Source organism: Salvelinus namaycush, chromosome 26 (assembly GCF_016432855.1).
Source record: "Salvelinus namaycush isolate Seneca chromosome 26, SaNama_1.0, whole genome shotgun sequence".
Taxonomy (NCBI): domain Eukaryota; kingdom Metazoa; phylum Chordata; class Actinopteri; order Salmoniformes; family Salmonidae; genus Salvelinus; species Salvelinus namaycush.
The window spans coordinates 41,106,337-41,122,574 of record NC_052332.1 but is presented as its reverse complement, the minus strand read 5'-3'; the positions used below and the strand labels follow the sequence as shown (position 1 = coordinate 41,122,574).

Genomic DNA, 16,238 nt, shown 5'->3' with positions numbered 1-16,238 from the left:
AGAGTTCTAGGTAACATCTGTAGCATGTCACCCCTGTTGTTGGTAGGTAGTTCTAGTTAACATCTGTAGCATGTCACCATGTTGTTGGTAGTAGTCTAGTTCACTCTGTATGGTCACCATGTGTTGGTAGTAGTTTCTAGTTAACATCTGTAGCATGTCACCATGTTGTTGGTAGTAGTTCTAGTTAACATCTGTAGCATGTCACCATGTTGTGGTAGTAGTTCTAGTTAACATCTGAGCATGTCACCATGTTTGTGGTAGTAGTTCTAGTTAACATCTGTAGCAGTCACCATGTTGTTGGTAGTAGTTCTAGTTACATCTGTAGCATGTACCATGTTGTTGGTTAGTTAGTTCTATAACATCTGTAGTATGTCACCATGTTGTTGGTAGTAGTCTAGTTAACATCTGTAGCATGTCACCATGTTTTGGTAGTAGTTTCTAGTTCATCTGTAGCATGTCACCATGTTGTTGGTAGTAGTTCTAGTTAACATCTGTAGCATGTCACCATGTTGGTATAGTTTCTAGTTAACATCTGTAGCATGTCACCATGTTGTTGGTAGTAGTTCTAGTTACTGTAGCATGTCACCATGGTGTGGTAGTAGTTCTAGTTAACATCTGTAGCATGTCACCATGTTGTTGGTAGTAGTTTCGTTACTGTAGCATGTCACCATGTTGTTGGTAGTAGTTCTAGTTAACATCTGTAGCATGTCACCATGTGTTGGTAGTAGTTCTAGTTAACATCTGTAGCATGTCACCATGTTGTTGGTAGTAGTTCTAGTTACATTGTAGTAGTCACCATGTTGTGGTAGTAGTTTAGTTAACATCTGTTGCATGTCACCATGTTGTTGGTAGTAGTTCTAGTTAACATCTGTAGCATGTCACCATGTTGTTGGTAGTAGTTCTAGTTAAATCTGTAGATGTCACCATGTTGTTGGTAGTAGTTCTAGTTAACATCTGTAGATAGTCACCATGTTGTTGGTAGTAGTTCGATTACTGTAGATGTCCCAGTTGTAGTAGTTTAGTTAACATCTGTAGCATGTCACCATGTGTTGGTAGTAGTTCTAGTTAACATCTGTAGCATGTCACCATGTTGTTGGTAGTAGTTTAGTTAACATCTGTAGCATGTCACCATGTTGTTGGTGTAGTAGTTCTAGTGTAACATCTGTAGCATGTCACCATGTTGTTGGAGTAGTTTAGTTTAGTTACATCTGTAGATGTCACCATGTTGTTGGTAGTAGTTCTAGTTAACTGATATGTAGTAGTCACCATGTGTTGGTAGTAGTTCTAGTTAACATTGTAGATGTCACCATGTTGTTGGTAGTAGTTCTAGTTAACATCTGTAGCATGTCACCATGTTGTTGGTAGTAGTTCTAGTTAACATCTGTAGCATGTCACCATGTTGTTGGTAGTAGTTCAGTTAACATCTGTAGCATGTCACCATGTTGTGGTAGTAGTTCAGTTAACATCTGTAGCATGTCACCATGTTGTTGGTAGTGTTTAGTTAACATCTGTAGCATGTCACCATGTTTTGGTAGTAGTTCTAGTTACTGTAGATGTCACCATGTTGTTGGTAGTAGTTCTAGTTAACATCTGTAGCATGTCACCATGTTGTTGGTAGTAGTTCTAGTTAACATCTGTAGCATGTCACCATGTTGTTGGTAGTAGTTCTAGTTAACATCTGTAGCATGTCACCATGTTGGTAGTAGTTCTAGTTACTGTAGCATGTCACCATGTTGTTGGTAGTAGTTCTAGTTAACATCTGTAGCATGTCACCAAGTTGTGTTTAGTAGTTCTAGTTAACATCTGTAGCATGTCACCATGTGTTGGTAGTAGTTCTAGTTAACATCTGTAGCATGTCACCATGTTGTTGGTAGTAGTTCTAGTTAACATCTGTAGCATGTCACCATGTTGTTGGTAGTAGTTCTAGTTACCATCTGTAGCATGTCACCATGTTGTTGGTAGTTCTAGTTAACATCTGTAGCTGTCACCAGTTGTTGGTAGTATAGCTAGTTAACATCTGTAGCATGTCACATGTTGTTGGTAGTAGTTCTAGTTAACATGTAGCATGTCACCATGTTGTTGGTGTAGTAGTCTAGTTAAAATCTGTAGCATGTCACCATGTTGTTGGTAGTAGTTCTAGTTAACATCTGTAGCATGTCACCATGTTGTTGTAGTAGTTCTAGTTAAATCTGTAGCATGTCACCATGTTGTTGGTAGTAGTTCTAGTTAATATGGTAGCATGTCACCATGTTGTTGGTAGTAGTTCTAGTTAACATCTGTAGCATGTCACCATGTTGTTGGTAGTAGTTCTAGTAAAATCTGTAGCATGTCACCATGTGTTGGTAGTAGTCTAGTAATCTAGCATTCCCATGTGTGGTAGTAGTTCTAGTTACTGTAGTATGTCACCATGTTGGTAGTAGTTCTAGTAATATCTGTAGCCTGTCACATGTTGTTGGTAGTAGTTCTAGTTAACATCTGTAGCATGTCACCATGTTGTTGGTAGTAGTTCTAGTTAACATCTGTAGCATGTCACCATGTTGTTGGTAGTAGTTTTAGTACTCTGTAGATGTCACCATGTTGGTAGTAGTTCTAGTTAACATCTGTAGATGTCACCATGTTGGTAGTGGTTAGTTAACATCTGTAGTGTCACCATGTGTTGGTAGTAGTTCTAGTTAACATCTGTAGCATGTCACCATGTGTTGGTAGTAGTTCTAGTTAACATCTTTAGCATGTCACCATGTTGTTGTAGTAGTTCTAGTTAACATCTGTAGCATGTCCCATGTTGTTGGTAGTAGTTCTAGTTAACATCTGTAGCATGTCACCATGTTGTTGGTAGTAGTTCTAGTTAATATCTGTAGCATGTCACCATGTTGTGGTAGTAGTTTAGTTAAATCTGTAGCATGTCACCATGTTGTTGGTAGTAGTTCTAGTTAACATCTGTAGCATGTCACATGTTGTTGGTAGTAGTTCTAGTTAACATCTGTAGCATGTCACATGTGTTGGTAGTAGTTCTAGTTACTGTAGTAGTCACCATGTTGTGGTAGTAGTTCTAGTTAACATCTGTAGCATGTCACCATGTTGTTGGTAGTAGTTCTAGTTAACATCTGTAGCATGTCACCATGTGTTGGTAGTAGTTCTAGTTAACATCTGTAGCATGTCACCATGTTGTTGGTAGTAGTTCTAGTTAATGTCGTAGCATTCAACATGTTGTGGTAGTAGTTCTAGTTAACATCGTAGCATGTCACCATGTTGTTGGTTAGTAGTTAACATCTGTAGCATGTCACCATGTTGTTGGTAGTAGTTCTAGTTAACATCTGTAGCATGTCACCATGTTGTTGGTAGTAGTTCTAGTTACTGTAGCATGTCACCATGTTGTGGTAGTTCTAGTTAACATCTGTAGCAGTCACCAGTTGTTGGTAGTAGTTCTAGTTAACATCTGTAGCATGTCACCATTGTTGGTAGTAGTTCTAGTTACTGTGGAGTACCATGTTGTTGGTAGTAGTTTAGTAAATCTGTAGAATGTCACCATGTTTGGTAGTAGTTCTAGTTATCTGTAGCATGTCACCATGTTGTTGGTAGTAGTTCTAGTTAACATCTGTAGCATGTCACCATGTTGTTGGTAGTAGTTCTAGTTAACATCTGTAGCATGTCACCATGGTTTGGTAGTAGTTCTAGTTACTGTAGTATGTCACCATGTTGTTGGTAGTAGTTCTAGTTAACATCTGTAGCATGTCACCATTGTTGGTAGTAGTTCAGTTTAACATCGTAGCATGTCACCATGTTGTTGTAGTAGTTCTAGTTAACTCTGTAGCATGTCACCATGTGTTGGTAGTAGTTCTAGTTACATCTGTAGCATGTCACCATGTTGTTGGTATAGTAGTTCTAGTTCATTGTCGATGTCACCATGTTGGTGAGTTCTAGTTAACATCTGTAGTATGTCACCATGTTGTTGGTAGTAGTTTCTAGTTAACATCTGTAGATAGTCACCATGTTGTTGGTAGTAGTTTAGTTAACATCTGTAGCATGTCACCATGTTGTTGGTAGTAGTTCTAGTTAACATCTGTAGCATGTCACCATGTTGTGGTAGTAGTTCTAGTTAACAGTCTGTAGATGTCACCATGTTGTTGGTAGAGTTCAGTTTAGTAACATCTGTAGATGTCACCCTTGTTGGTAGTAGTTCTAGTTAACATCTGTAGCATGTCACCATGTTGTGGTAGTAGTTCTAGTTAACAATCTGTAGCATGTCACCATTGTTGTGGTAGTAGTTCTAGTTAACATCTGTAGCATTCACCAGTGTTGGTAGTAGTTCTAGTTAAAATCTGTAGCATGTCACCATGTTGTTGGTAGTAGTTCTAGTTAACATCTGTAGCATGTCACCATGTTGTTGGTAGTAGTTTAGTTAACTCTGTAGCATGTCACCATGTTGTTGGTAGTAGTTCTAGTTAACATCTGTAGCATGTCACCATGTTGTTGGGAGTAGTTCTAGTTAACATCTGTAGCATGTCACCATGTTGTTGGTAGTAGTTCTAGTTACATCTGTAGATGTCACAGTGTGGTAGTAGTTTAGTAACATCTGTAGCATGTCACCATGTTGTTGGTAGTAGTTCTAGTTAACATCTGTAGCATGTCACAATGGGTGGTAGTGTTATGTAAACATCTGTAGCATGTCACCAGTGTTGGTAGTAGTTTAGTTACATCTGTAATGTCACATGTTGTTGGTAGTAGTTCTAGTTAACATCTGTAGCATGTCACCATGTTGTTGGTAGTAGTTTAGTTAAATCTGTAGCATGTCACCATGGTGTGGTAGTAGTTCTAGTTAACATTGTCAGATGTCACCAGTGTTGTTGGTAGTAGTTCTAGTTAACATCTGTAGCATGTCACCATGTTGTTGGTAGTAGTCTAGTTAACATCTGTAGCATGTCACCATGTGTGTGGTAGTAGTTCTAGTTAACATCTGTAGCATGTCACCATGGTTGTGGGTAGTAGTTCTAGTTAAACATCTGTGCATGTCACCATGGTTGTGTAGTAGTTCTAGTTAACATCTGTAGCATGTCACCATGTGTTGGTAGTAGTTCTAGTAACATCTGTAGCATGTCACCATGTTGTTGGTAGTAGTTCTAGTTAACATCTGTAGCATTCACCATGTTGTTGGTAGTAGTTCTATTAAATCTGTAGCATGTCACCATGTTGTTTGTAGTAGTCTAGTTAACATCTGTAGCATGTCACCATGTTGTGGTAGTAGTTTAGTTAACATCTGTGGCATGTCACATGTTGTTGGTAGTAGTTCTAGTTAACATCTGTAGCATGCACCATGTTGGTAGTAGTTTAGTTAACATCTGTAGCATGTCACCATGTTGTGGTAGTAGTTCTAGTGTAACATCTGAGATAGTCACCATGTTGTTGTTAGTAGTATAGTAATATCTTGTAGCATGTCACCATGTTGTTGGTAGTAGTTATAGTTAACATCTGTAGTGTCACCATGTTGTTGGTAGTATATCTAGTTACATCTTAACATCTGTAGTATGTCACCATGTGTTGGTAGTAGTTCTAGTTAACATCTGTAGCATGTCACCATGTTGTTGGTAGTAGTTCTAGTTAACATCTGTAGCATGTCACCATGTTGTTGGTAGTAGTTCTAGTTAACATCTGTAGCATGTCACCATGTTGTTGTGTAGTAGTTCTAGTTAACATCTGTAGCATGTCACCATGTTGTTGGTAGTAGTTCTAGTTAACATCTGTAGCATGTCACCATGGTGTTGGTAGTAGTTCTAGTTAACATCTGTAGCATGTCACCATGTTGTTGGTAGTAGTTCTAGTTAACATCTGTAGCATGTCACCATGTTGTTGGTAGTAGTTCTAGTTAACATCTGTAGCATGTCACCAAGTTGTTGGTAGTAGTTCTAGTTAACATCTGTAGCATGTCACCATGTTGTTGGTAGTAGTTCTAGTTAACATCTGTAGCATGTCACCATGTTGTTGGTAGTAGTTCTAGTTAACATCTGTAGCATGTCACCATGTTGTTGGTAGTAGTTCTAGTTATAACATCTGTAGCATGTCACCATGTTGTTGGTAGTAGTTCTAGTTAACATCTGTAGACATATCACCATGTTGTTGGTAGTAGTTCTAGTTAACATCTGTAGCATGTCACCATGTTGTTGGTAGTAGTTCTAGTTACATCTGTAGGCATGTCACCAGTTGTTGGTAGTAGTTCTAGTTACATCTGTAGCATGTCACCATGTTGTTGTAGTAGTTCTAGTTACATCTGTAGCATGTCCCATGTTGTTGGTAGTAGTTCTAGTTAACATCTGTAGCATGTCACCATGTTGTTGGTAGTAGTTCTAGTTAACATCTGTAGCATGTCACCATGTTGTTGGTAGTAGTTCTAGTTAACATCTGTAGCATGTCACCATGTTGTTGGTAGTAGTTCTAGGTACTGTAGTATGTCACCATGGTTGGTAGTAGTTCGTAGTTAACTCTGTAGCATGTCACCATGTTGTTGGTAGTAGTTCTAGTTAACATCTGTAGCATGTCACCATTGTTGTTGGTAGTAGTTCTAGTTAACATCTGTAGCATGTCACCATGTTGTTGGTAGGTAGTTCTAGTTAACATCTGTAGCATGTCACCATGTTGTTGGTAGTAGTTCTAGTTAACATATTAGCATGTCACCATGTTGTTGTAGTAGTTCTAGTTAATTATCTGTAGCATGTCACCATGTTGTTGGTAGTAGTTCTAGGTTACTGTAGCATGTCACCATGTTGTTGGTAGTAGTTCTAGTTACTGTAGTATGTCACCATGTTGTTGGTAGTAGTTCTAGTTAACATCTGTAGCATGTCACCATGTTGTTGGTAGTAGTTCTAGTTAACTAGTTAACATCTGTAGTATGTCACCATGTTGTTGGTAGTAGTTCTAGTTAACTAGTTAACATCTGTAGTATGTCACCATGTTGTTGGTAGTAGTTCTAGTTAACATCTGTAGCATGTCACCATGTTGTTGGTAGTAGTTCTAGTTAACTAGTTAACATCTGTAGCATGTCACCATGTTGTTGGTAGTAGTTCTAGTTACTGTAGTATGTCACCATGTTGGTAGTAGTTCTAGTTAACATCTGTAGCATGTCACCATGTTGTTGGTAGTAGTTCTAGTTAACATCTGTAGCATGTCACCATGTTGTTGGTAGTAGTTCTAGTTAACATCTGTAGCATGTCACCATGTTGTTGGTAGTAGTTCTAGTTAACATCTGTAGCATGTCACCATGTTGTTGGTAGTAGTTCTAGTTAACATCTGTAGCATGTCACCATGTTGTTGGTAGTAGTTCTAGTTAACATCTGTAGCATGTCACCATGTTGTTGGTAGTAGTTCTAGTTAACATCTGTAGCATGTCACCATGTTGTTGGTAGTAGTTCTAGTTAACATCTGTAGCATGTCACCATGTTGTTGGTAGAAGTTCTAGCCATCCCGGATCCGGGATCCGGGATCCCCCCCATCAAAAAAGCTGACTAGCATAGCCTAGCCTAAAGCCACAGGGATATCATATAATAAAATGTTAATGAAATCACAAGTCCAAGACACCAAATGAAGATACACATCTTGTGAATCCAGCCATCATTTCCGATTTTTAAAATGTTTTACAGCTAAAACACAATATGTATTTCTATTAGCTAACCACAATAGCAAAAGACTCAACCGCATATTTTCAGCATTTTTCTACCGCATAGGTAGCTATCACAAAACCGACCAAATAGAGATATAATTAGTCACTAACCAAGAAACAACTTCATCAGATGACAGTCTTATAACATGTTATACAATACATTTATGTTTTGTTCGAAAATGTGCATATTTGAGGTATAAATCATAGTTTTACATTGCAGCTACCATAAGAAATATCACCAAAGCAGCCAGAATAATTACAGAGAGCAACGTGAAATACCTAAATACTCATCATAAAACATTTATGAAAAATACATGGTGTACAGCAAATGAAAGATAAACATCTTGTGAATCCAGCCAATATTTCAGATTTTTTAAGTGTTTTACAGTGAAAACACAATATAGCATTATATTAGCTTACCACAATAGCCAAACACACAAATGCATTTGTCAGCAGCAAAAGGTAGCGATCGCAAAAAAACAGCAAAAGATATAAAATTAATCACTAACCTTGACCAACTTCATCAGATCCTATAACATCAGGTTATACAATACACGTATGTTTTGTTCGAAAATGTGCATATTTTGAGCTGCAAACCGTGGTTATACATTGTGAATATGTAGCATCGATTCACCAGAATCTCCGGAGATATTTTGGACAGTCACCTAATCTAATCAAAGAACTCATCATAAACTTTACTAAAAAATACATGTTGGACAGCAAATGAAAGATACACTAGTTCTTAATGCATTCGCCGTGTTAGATTTTTTAAAATAACTTTACCATAACAAACAGCTTACGTTATAGCGAGACAGCGCCCGCAAAAAGGAAGCAAAATAGGACTAAACTTTTTCCACAGAAATACGAAATAACATCATAAATGGTTCTTACTTTTGCTGAGCTTCCATCAGAATCTTGTACAAGGAGTCCTTTGTCCAGAATAAATCGTTGTTTGGTTTTAGAATGTCCTCTTCTCCTGTCGAACTTAGCTAGCCAAGTGGCGCGAAGATGTCCATCTTCACCTAACGCAGAGAACGGAAAACTCCAAAACTCCCGATAAACGTTGAATAATCTGATAAAACTATATTGAAAAAACATACTTTACGATGATATTATCACATTTAGCAAATAAAATCAAAGCCGGAGATATTAGCCGTCTATACCGAACGCTTTTCAGAAGCCAATGCTGATGTCCTTCCCGCGCCTTGGCAGACAAAGGAAATTGGGGTCACGTCATTCCAAGAGCTCTTTTTCGACCTCAGATCAAGCTAGACACCCCATTCCACCTTCCACTGCCTGTTGACATCTAGTGGATGGCGTATGAAGTGCATGTATATCCATAGATTTCAAGCAATTGAATAGGAAGGCCCTGGAACAGAGCCTCGATTTCAGAGTTTTCACTTCCTGTCAGGAAGTTTGCTGCAAAATGAGTTCTGTTTTACTCACAGATATAATTCAAACGCTTTTAGAAACTTGAGAGTGTTTTCTATCCAATAGTAATAATAATATGCATATTGTACGATCTAGAATAGAGTATGAGGCAGTTTAATTTGGGCACGATTTTTTACAAAGTGGAAACAGCGCCCCCATATTGACAAGAAGTTTTAACATCTGTTTTCCCTCCAATCTCCAGGGATGGACCAAACTCTGTCCCTCCTCCTTGTTTTCTCAGGTAAGTGTTAATTTCTGTACGTGTGTGTTCATGTGCGTCTGTGGGTGTTTTTTATTTGCACTCTCATAATGTTGGTTTGTTCTCCACAGGGCTGTCCATCCTCCTCTCATAATGTTGGTTTGTTCTCCACAGGGCTGTCCATCCTCCCCTCATAATGTTGGTTTGTTCTCCACAGGGCTGTCCATCCTCCCCTCATAATGTTGGTTTGTTCTCCACAGGGCTGTCCATCCTCCTCTCATAATGTTGGTTTGTTCTCCACAGGGCTGTCCATCCTCCCCTCATAATGTTGGTTTGTTCTCCACAGGGCTGTCCATCCTCCCTTCATAATGTTGGTTTGTTCTCCACAGGGCTGTCCATCCTCCACTCATAATGTTGGTTTGTTCTCCACAGGGCTGTCCATCCTCCCCTCATAATGTTGGTTTGTTCTCCACAGGGCTGTCCATCCTCCCCTCATAATGTTGGTTTGTTCTCCACAGGACTGTCCATCCTCCTCTCATATTGTTGGTTTGTTCTCCACAGGGCTGTCCATCCTCCACTCATAATGTTGGTTTGTTCTCCACAGGGCTGTCCATCCTCCTGTCATAATGTTGGTTTGTTCTCCACAGGGCTGTCCATCCTCCCCTCATAATGTTGCTTTGTTCTCCACAGGGCTGTCCATCCTCCTGTCATAATGTTGGTTTGTTCTCCACAGGGCTGTCCATCCTCCCCTCATAATGTTGGTTTGTTCTCCACAGGGCTGTCCATCCTCCTCTCATAATGTTGGTTTGTTCTCCACAGGGCTGTCCATCCTCCTCTCATAATGTTGGTTTGTTCTCCACAGGGCTGTCCATCCTCCCCTCATGCCTCCCTCATCAGTTCCACTTTGTGAACATGAAAAAGACCTGGACTGAAGCTCAGAATATCTGCAGACAGAACTACACTGACCTGGCCACCATAGATGAGGACATGGCAGATATGAAGAAGCTCAGTAAAACAGGATCAGCCTGGATAGGGCTGTATAACAACGTCTGGAGGTGGTCTCTGGGAAACAGCGAGTTAGAGGGGAATGGGTTTTGGGATGATCATCAACCAAATAATGATCCCAACAACAATGAGTCCTGTGTGTATATGTTGCTAAATGCGACTTGGCAAAATTTAGACTGTAGCAGAACATTTTATTTTGTCTGCTATGATGGTGAGTTCCCCTGACCATTTCCTCATCAATCAACGATGTTGTCACATACCAAATCATTTTATTCAGATAAGAGATTCACATTTTATTCATAAAAAAAAAACTATTTATGTATTATCTGTATTTGTATTTTGTTATAGCTTTTTTTTCTTCCAAATAGACCAAAATGCGACCAATAAGTACATTCTCATCACGGAATATAAGTCTTGGAGTGATGCTCACAGCTATTGTCAGCAATACCACACAGACCTGGCCAGTGTGAGGAACACAACAGAGAGGGACGCCATCAAGAGTATCTTACCTGACATCAATGGTATCTACAGAGTGTGGATTGGCTTGAAGAAATCTCTTGGAGTCTGGAGGTGGTCTGACCAGAGTGGCTCCTCTTTCAAGAGCTGGGAAACATTCAAGGCAAACATGGCAGATGGGAGTTATCAGGACGGAGAGTTCTGTGGTGAAGTTACTTTCTCTTCTGGAAAGTGGAAATATCAGGATTGTACCACCAACTCTAATTTTATCTGCTATGACGGTGAGCCGCTGACCAACACTTTAAATCCTCAATATAGACTTACGTTTAACATTTGGTAACGTTGTGATGAGAAGGACTGAACATTCATGTACAACGACGTAGGTCTTAGAATCAAAGTGAACTTAATATATTAACAATTATCATGAGTCTCTGTGTCCCCCTCTTCTTCCTCCAGATGAACTGGTCCTGGTCTCAGAGAACAAGACGTGGTCAGAAGCCCTGTGGCACTGCAGAGATCTGGACATGGAGCTGGTGTCTGTCCACAACCAGAACATCCAGCACTGGGTCCAACAGAGAGCCAAGAAGGCCTCCACTCCCTTCGTCTGGCTGGGCCTGAGGTACACCTGCACCCTGGACTTCTGGTTCTGGGTCAATGGAGAAGAGTCCTGCTACCACAACTGGTCCGACGGGGAGGGCTACGACACCATCAAGGAGCAGTGTGGGAACACGGGGGCCATACAGAGAGACGGGGGTCAGTGGGTCGGGAAGTCTGAGACTGAGAGATTCAACTTCATCTGCAGCAACAGTACTGGTGAGATGTGATCTCTTTCTTTTGATGTGTTAAACCTCTCTACACCTCTACCCCTCTCTACACCTCTACCCCTCTCTACACCTCTACCCCTCTCTACACCTCTACCCCTCTCTACACCACTACCCCTCTCTCTCTACACCTCTACACCTCAACCCCTCTCTACACCTCTACCACTATCAACACCTCTACCCCTCTCTAAACCTCTACCCCTCTCTAAACCTCTACCCCTCTCTACACCTCTACCCCTCTCTACACCTCTACCCCTCTCTACATCTCTACCCCTCTCTACACATCTACCCCTCTCTACACATCTACCCCTCTCTACACCTCTACCCCTCTCTATCCCTCTCTACACCTCTGCCCCTCTCTCTCTACCTACCCCTCTCTACACCTCTACCCCTCTCTACACCTCTACCCCTATCAACACCTCTACCCCTCTCTACACCTCTACCCCTCTCTCTCTACACCTCTACCCCCCTCTACACCTCTACCCCTCTCTAAACCTCTACCCCTCTCTCTCTACACCTCTACCCCTCTCTACACCTCTACCCCTCTCTACACCTCTACCCCTCTCTACACCTCTACCCCTCTCTATATCTCTACCCCTCTCTACACATCTACCCCTCTCTACACATCTACACCTCTCCACACCTCTACCCCTCTCTATCCCTCTCTACACCTCTACCCCTCTCTCTCTACCTACCCCTCTCTACACCTCTACCCCTCTCTACACCTCTACCCCTATCAACACCTCTACCCCTCTCTACACCTCTACCCCTCTCTACACCTCTACCCCTCTCTAAACCTCTACCCCTCTCTAAACCTCTACCCCTCTCTCTCTACACCTCTACCCCTCTCTACACCTCTACCACTCTCTAAACCTCTACCCCTCTCTAAACCTCTACCCCTCTCTCTCTACACCTCTACCCCTCTCTACACCTCTACCCCTCTCTACACCTCTACCCCTCTCTCTCTACACCTCTACCCCTCTCTACACCTCTACCCCCTCTAAACCTCTACCCCTCTCTCTCTACACCTCTACCCCTCTCTCTCTACACCTCTACCCCTCTCTACACATCTACCCCTCTCTACACATCTACCCCTCTCTACACCTCTACCCCTCTCTACACCTCTACCCCTCTCTCTCTACACCTCTACCCCTCTCTACACCTCTACCCCTCTCTACACCTCTACCCCTCTCTACACCTCTACCCCTCTCTCTCTACACCTCTACCCCTCTCTCTCTACACCTCTACCCCTCTCTCTCTCCCTTCACCTCTCTGATGGTGAGATTGTGAGTCAGGGGTCAGTGGGTTGGCAAGCCTGAGACTAAGAGATTCAACTTCCTCTGCAGCAACAGTGATGGTCAGGTTTGATCTCTTTGGATGCTGTCTTGTTGAGTTATTATTAAAAGAAATGACATTTTACTTTGTCATTTTTCTAGCTCATACTCTGTCTCCTATCAAATCTATTTCCTGATTATCTCTCTCTGTGTCTCTGATATAGTCATACATTTGACAGGAGGTCAGGAAGTGCAGCTCTGTTTCCACCTCATTTTGTGGGCAGTGTGCACATAGCTTGTCTTCTCTTGAGACCAAAGTCTACCTATGGTGGCCTCTCTCAATAGCAAGGCTATGCTATGCTGTACATAATCAAAGCTTTCCTTAATTCTTAGGTCAGTCACAGTAATCAGGTATTCTGCCACTGTGTACTCTCTGTTTAGGGCCAAATATCATTCTAGTTTGCTCTGTTATTTGGTAAATTCTTTCCAATGTGTCAAGTAATTATATTTTAGTTTTCTCATGATTTGGTTGGGTCTAATTGTGTCCTGGGGCTCCTTGGGGTCTTTTTGTGCTTGTGAACGGAACCAGCTTGCTTAGGGAACTCTTGTCTAGGTTAATTTCATTGTAAGTGATGGCTTTGTTTTACGTTGTACACTGAGGGTGTTATTGCATAATACTACATACAGTCTCAATTTGGTGTTTGTCCCATTTAGTGAATTCTTGGTTGGTGAGCAGACCCCAGACCTCACAACCATAAAGGGCAATGGGTTCTATAACTGATTCTAGTTTTTTTAGCCAGATTGGGATATCAAACTGTATGTTCCTTTTGATGACGTAGAAGGCCATTCTTGCCTCTCATATCGTTCACAGCTTTGTGGATGTTACCTGTGGCGCAGATGTTTAGGCTGAGGTAGGTATAGTTTTTTTGTGTGCTCTATGGCAGCGGTGTCTAGATGGAATTTGTATTTGTGGTCCTGACAACTGGACCTTATTTGGAATACTATTATTTTTGTCTTACTGAGATTTACTGTCGGGCCCAGGTCTGTCAGGGCCCAGGTCTGTCAGGTCACAGGTCTGTCAGGTCATAGGTCTGTCAGGTCACAGGTCTGTCAGGTCAAAGGTCTGTCAGGAGGTCACAGGTATGTCAGGTCACAGGTATGTCAGGGCCCAGGTCTGTCAGGGCCCAGGTCTGTCAGGTCACAGGTATGTCAGGTCACAGGTATGTCAGGTCACAGGTCTGTCAGGGCTTAGGTCTGTCAGGGCTTAGGTCTGTCAGGTCCCAGGTCTGTCAGGTCACAGGTCTGGCAGAATCTGTGCAGAAGATCTAGAGTACCAGTCAGAATTTTGGACACACCTACTCATTCAAGGATTTTTCTTTATTTTTACTACTTTCTACATTGAGAAAAATAGTGAAGACATCACAACTATGAAATAACACATGGATTCATGTAGTAACCAAAAAAAGTGTTAAACAAATCAATATAGACCCTTTGTGTAACGATTGTCTACTTCGTCCTCCTCCTCAGACGAAGAGAGGCGAGAAGGATCAGAGGACCAATGTGCAGCGTGATAGTTATCTGACATAATGAAGTTTATTAAAGTCAAGACGAAACACGAAAACACTTCAACAAACTACAAAACAAATAAACGATGTAGGCAGACCTGGACTTGAGAACTTACAATATAGGAAGAACGCACGAACAGGAACAGACTACATACACGAACGACAAAACGAAACAATCCCGTGTGGTGCAACATACACAGACACGGAAGACAACCACCCACAACAAACAATGTGAAACAACCTACCTATATATGGTTCTCAATCAGAGGAAAACGTAAAACACCTACCTCTGATTGAGAGCCATACAAGGTCAATTAAACCTGACACTTAACATAGAACAAACAACACAGACTGCCCACCCAGCTCACGTCCTGACCCACTAAACACAACTATACAAAAGGAAAACAAGGTCAGGAACGTGACACTTTGCCTTAATGATAGCTTTGCGCACTCTTATGCTGAGCACTTGTTGGCTGTTTTTCCTTCACTCTGCAGTCAAATTTATCGCAAACCATCTCAATTGGTTTGAGGTTGTGTGATTGAGGAGGCCAGGTAATCTGATGCTGATGCAGCTCTCCATTACTCTCCTTCTTGGTCACATAGCCCTTACACAGCCTGGAGGTGTGTTGGGCCATTGTCCTGTTGAAAAACAAATGATAGTCCCACTAAGCGCAACCAGGTGCAATGGCATATCACTGTAGAATGCAGCTTTACCATGCTGGTTAAGTGTGCCTTGAATTCTAAATAAATCACAGACAGTGTCACCAGCATAGCACCCCCACACCATCACACCTCCTCCTCCATGCTTCACGGTGGGAAGCGAAGATCATCCAGTCTCACAAAGACACGGCAGTTGGAACCAAAAGTCTCAAATTTGGACTCATTTGGACTCATCAGACCAAAGGACATATTTCCACCGGTCTAATGTCTATTGCTCGTGTTTCTTGGCCACAGCAAGTATTTTCTTCCAATTGGTGTCCTATAGTAGTAGTTTCTTTGCAGCAATTCAACCATGAAGGCCTGATTCACACAGCCTCCTCTGAACAGTTGATGTTGAGATGTGTCTGTTACTTGAACTCTGTGAAGCATTTATTTGGGCTGTAATTTCTGAGGCTGGTAACTCTAATGAATTTATCCTCTGCACCAGAGGGAGCTCTGGGTTATCCTTTCCTGTAGCGGTCCTCACGAGAGACAGTTTCATCATTGCGCTTGATGGTTTTTTGCGACTGCACTTGAAGAAACGTTCAAAGTTTTCAGAATTGACTGACCTTCGTGTCTTAAAGTAATGATGGACTATCATTTCTCTTTGCTTTTTTGAGCTGTTCTTGCCATAATATGGAATTAGTATTTTGCCAAATTGGGCTATATTCTGTATACCACCCCTACCTTGTCACAACACAACTGATTGGCTCATTAAGAATGAAAGAAATTCCACAAAATAACTTTTAACAAGACACACCTGTTACTTGAAACGCATTCCAGGTGACTACCTCATGAAGTTGGTTGAGAGAATGCCAATAGTTTGCAAAGCTGTCATCAAGGCAAAGGGTGGCTACTTTAAAGAATCTAAAATATAAAATATTTTTTGATTTGTTGAACACTTTTTGGTGATTTCATATTTGTTATTTCATAGATTTGATTAAAGGTTTAATTTAATCAATTTTAGAAAAAGGCTGTAACGTACCAAAATGTTTAAAAGTCAAGGGGTCTGAATACTTTCCAAAGGCACTGTAGGTAGCACACAGGAAGACAATTTTCTCTGTTGAGATCATTTCCTTTTGAAACGCTTCCCAAATATAAAATGTTCCTCTTTTGATTCATTTAAATAGGGCTAGTGTC

General features: G+C 41.2%; 1 protein-coding gene across 1 annotated transcript; it reads left to right on the top strand.

Annotated features, from left to right (window-relative positions):
* The first annotated feature begins 9,283 nt into the window (after positions 1-9,283).
* LOC120021169 (lymphocyte antigen 75-like) lies at positions 9,284-11,563 on the top strand. The gene is made up of 4 exons (XM_038964807.1): positions 9,284-9,320; positions 10,141-10,287; positions 10,652-11,020; positions 11,196-11,563. The coding sequence occupies exons 1-4, from the start codon at positions 9,284-9,286 to the stop codon at positions 11,561-11,563; spliced, it is 921 nt and encodes a 306-aa protein (XP_038820735.1).
* The last annotated feature ends 4,675 nt before the right edge of the window (positions 11,564-16,238 follow it).

Bases quoted from the DNA above. Each gene is read 5' to 3' on its own strand.
- LOC120021169 (XM_038964807.1), top strand. From the start codon at position 9,284: ATGGACCAAACTCTGTCCCTCCTCCTTGTTTTCTCAG. The intron at 9,321-10,140 runs GTAAGTGTTAAT...TGTTCTCCACAG, and splicing joins CCTCCTCCTTGTTTTCTCAG to GGCTGTCCATCCTCCCCTCA. The intron at 11,021-11,195 runs GTGAGCCGCTGA...TTCTTCCTCCAG, and splicing joins TAATTTTATCTGCTATGACG to ATGAACTGGTCCTGGTCTCA.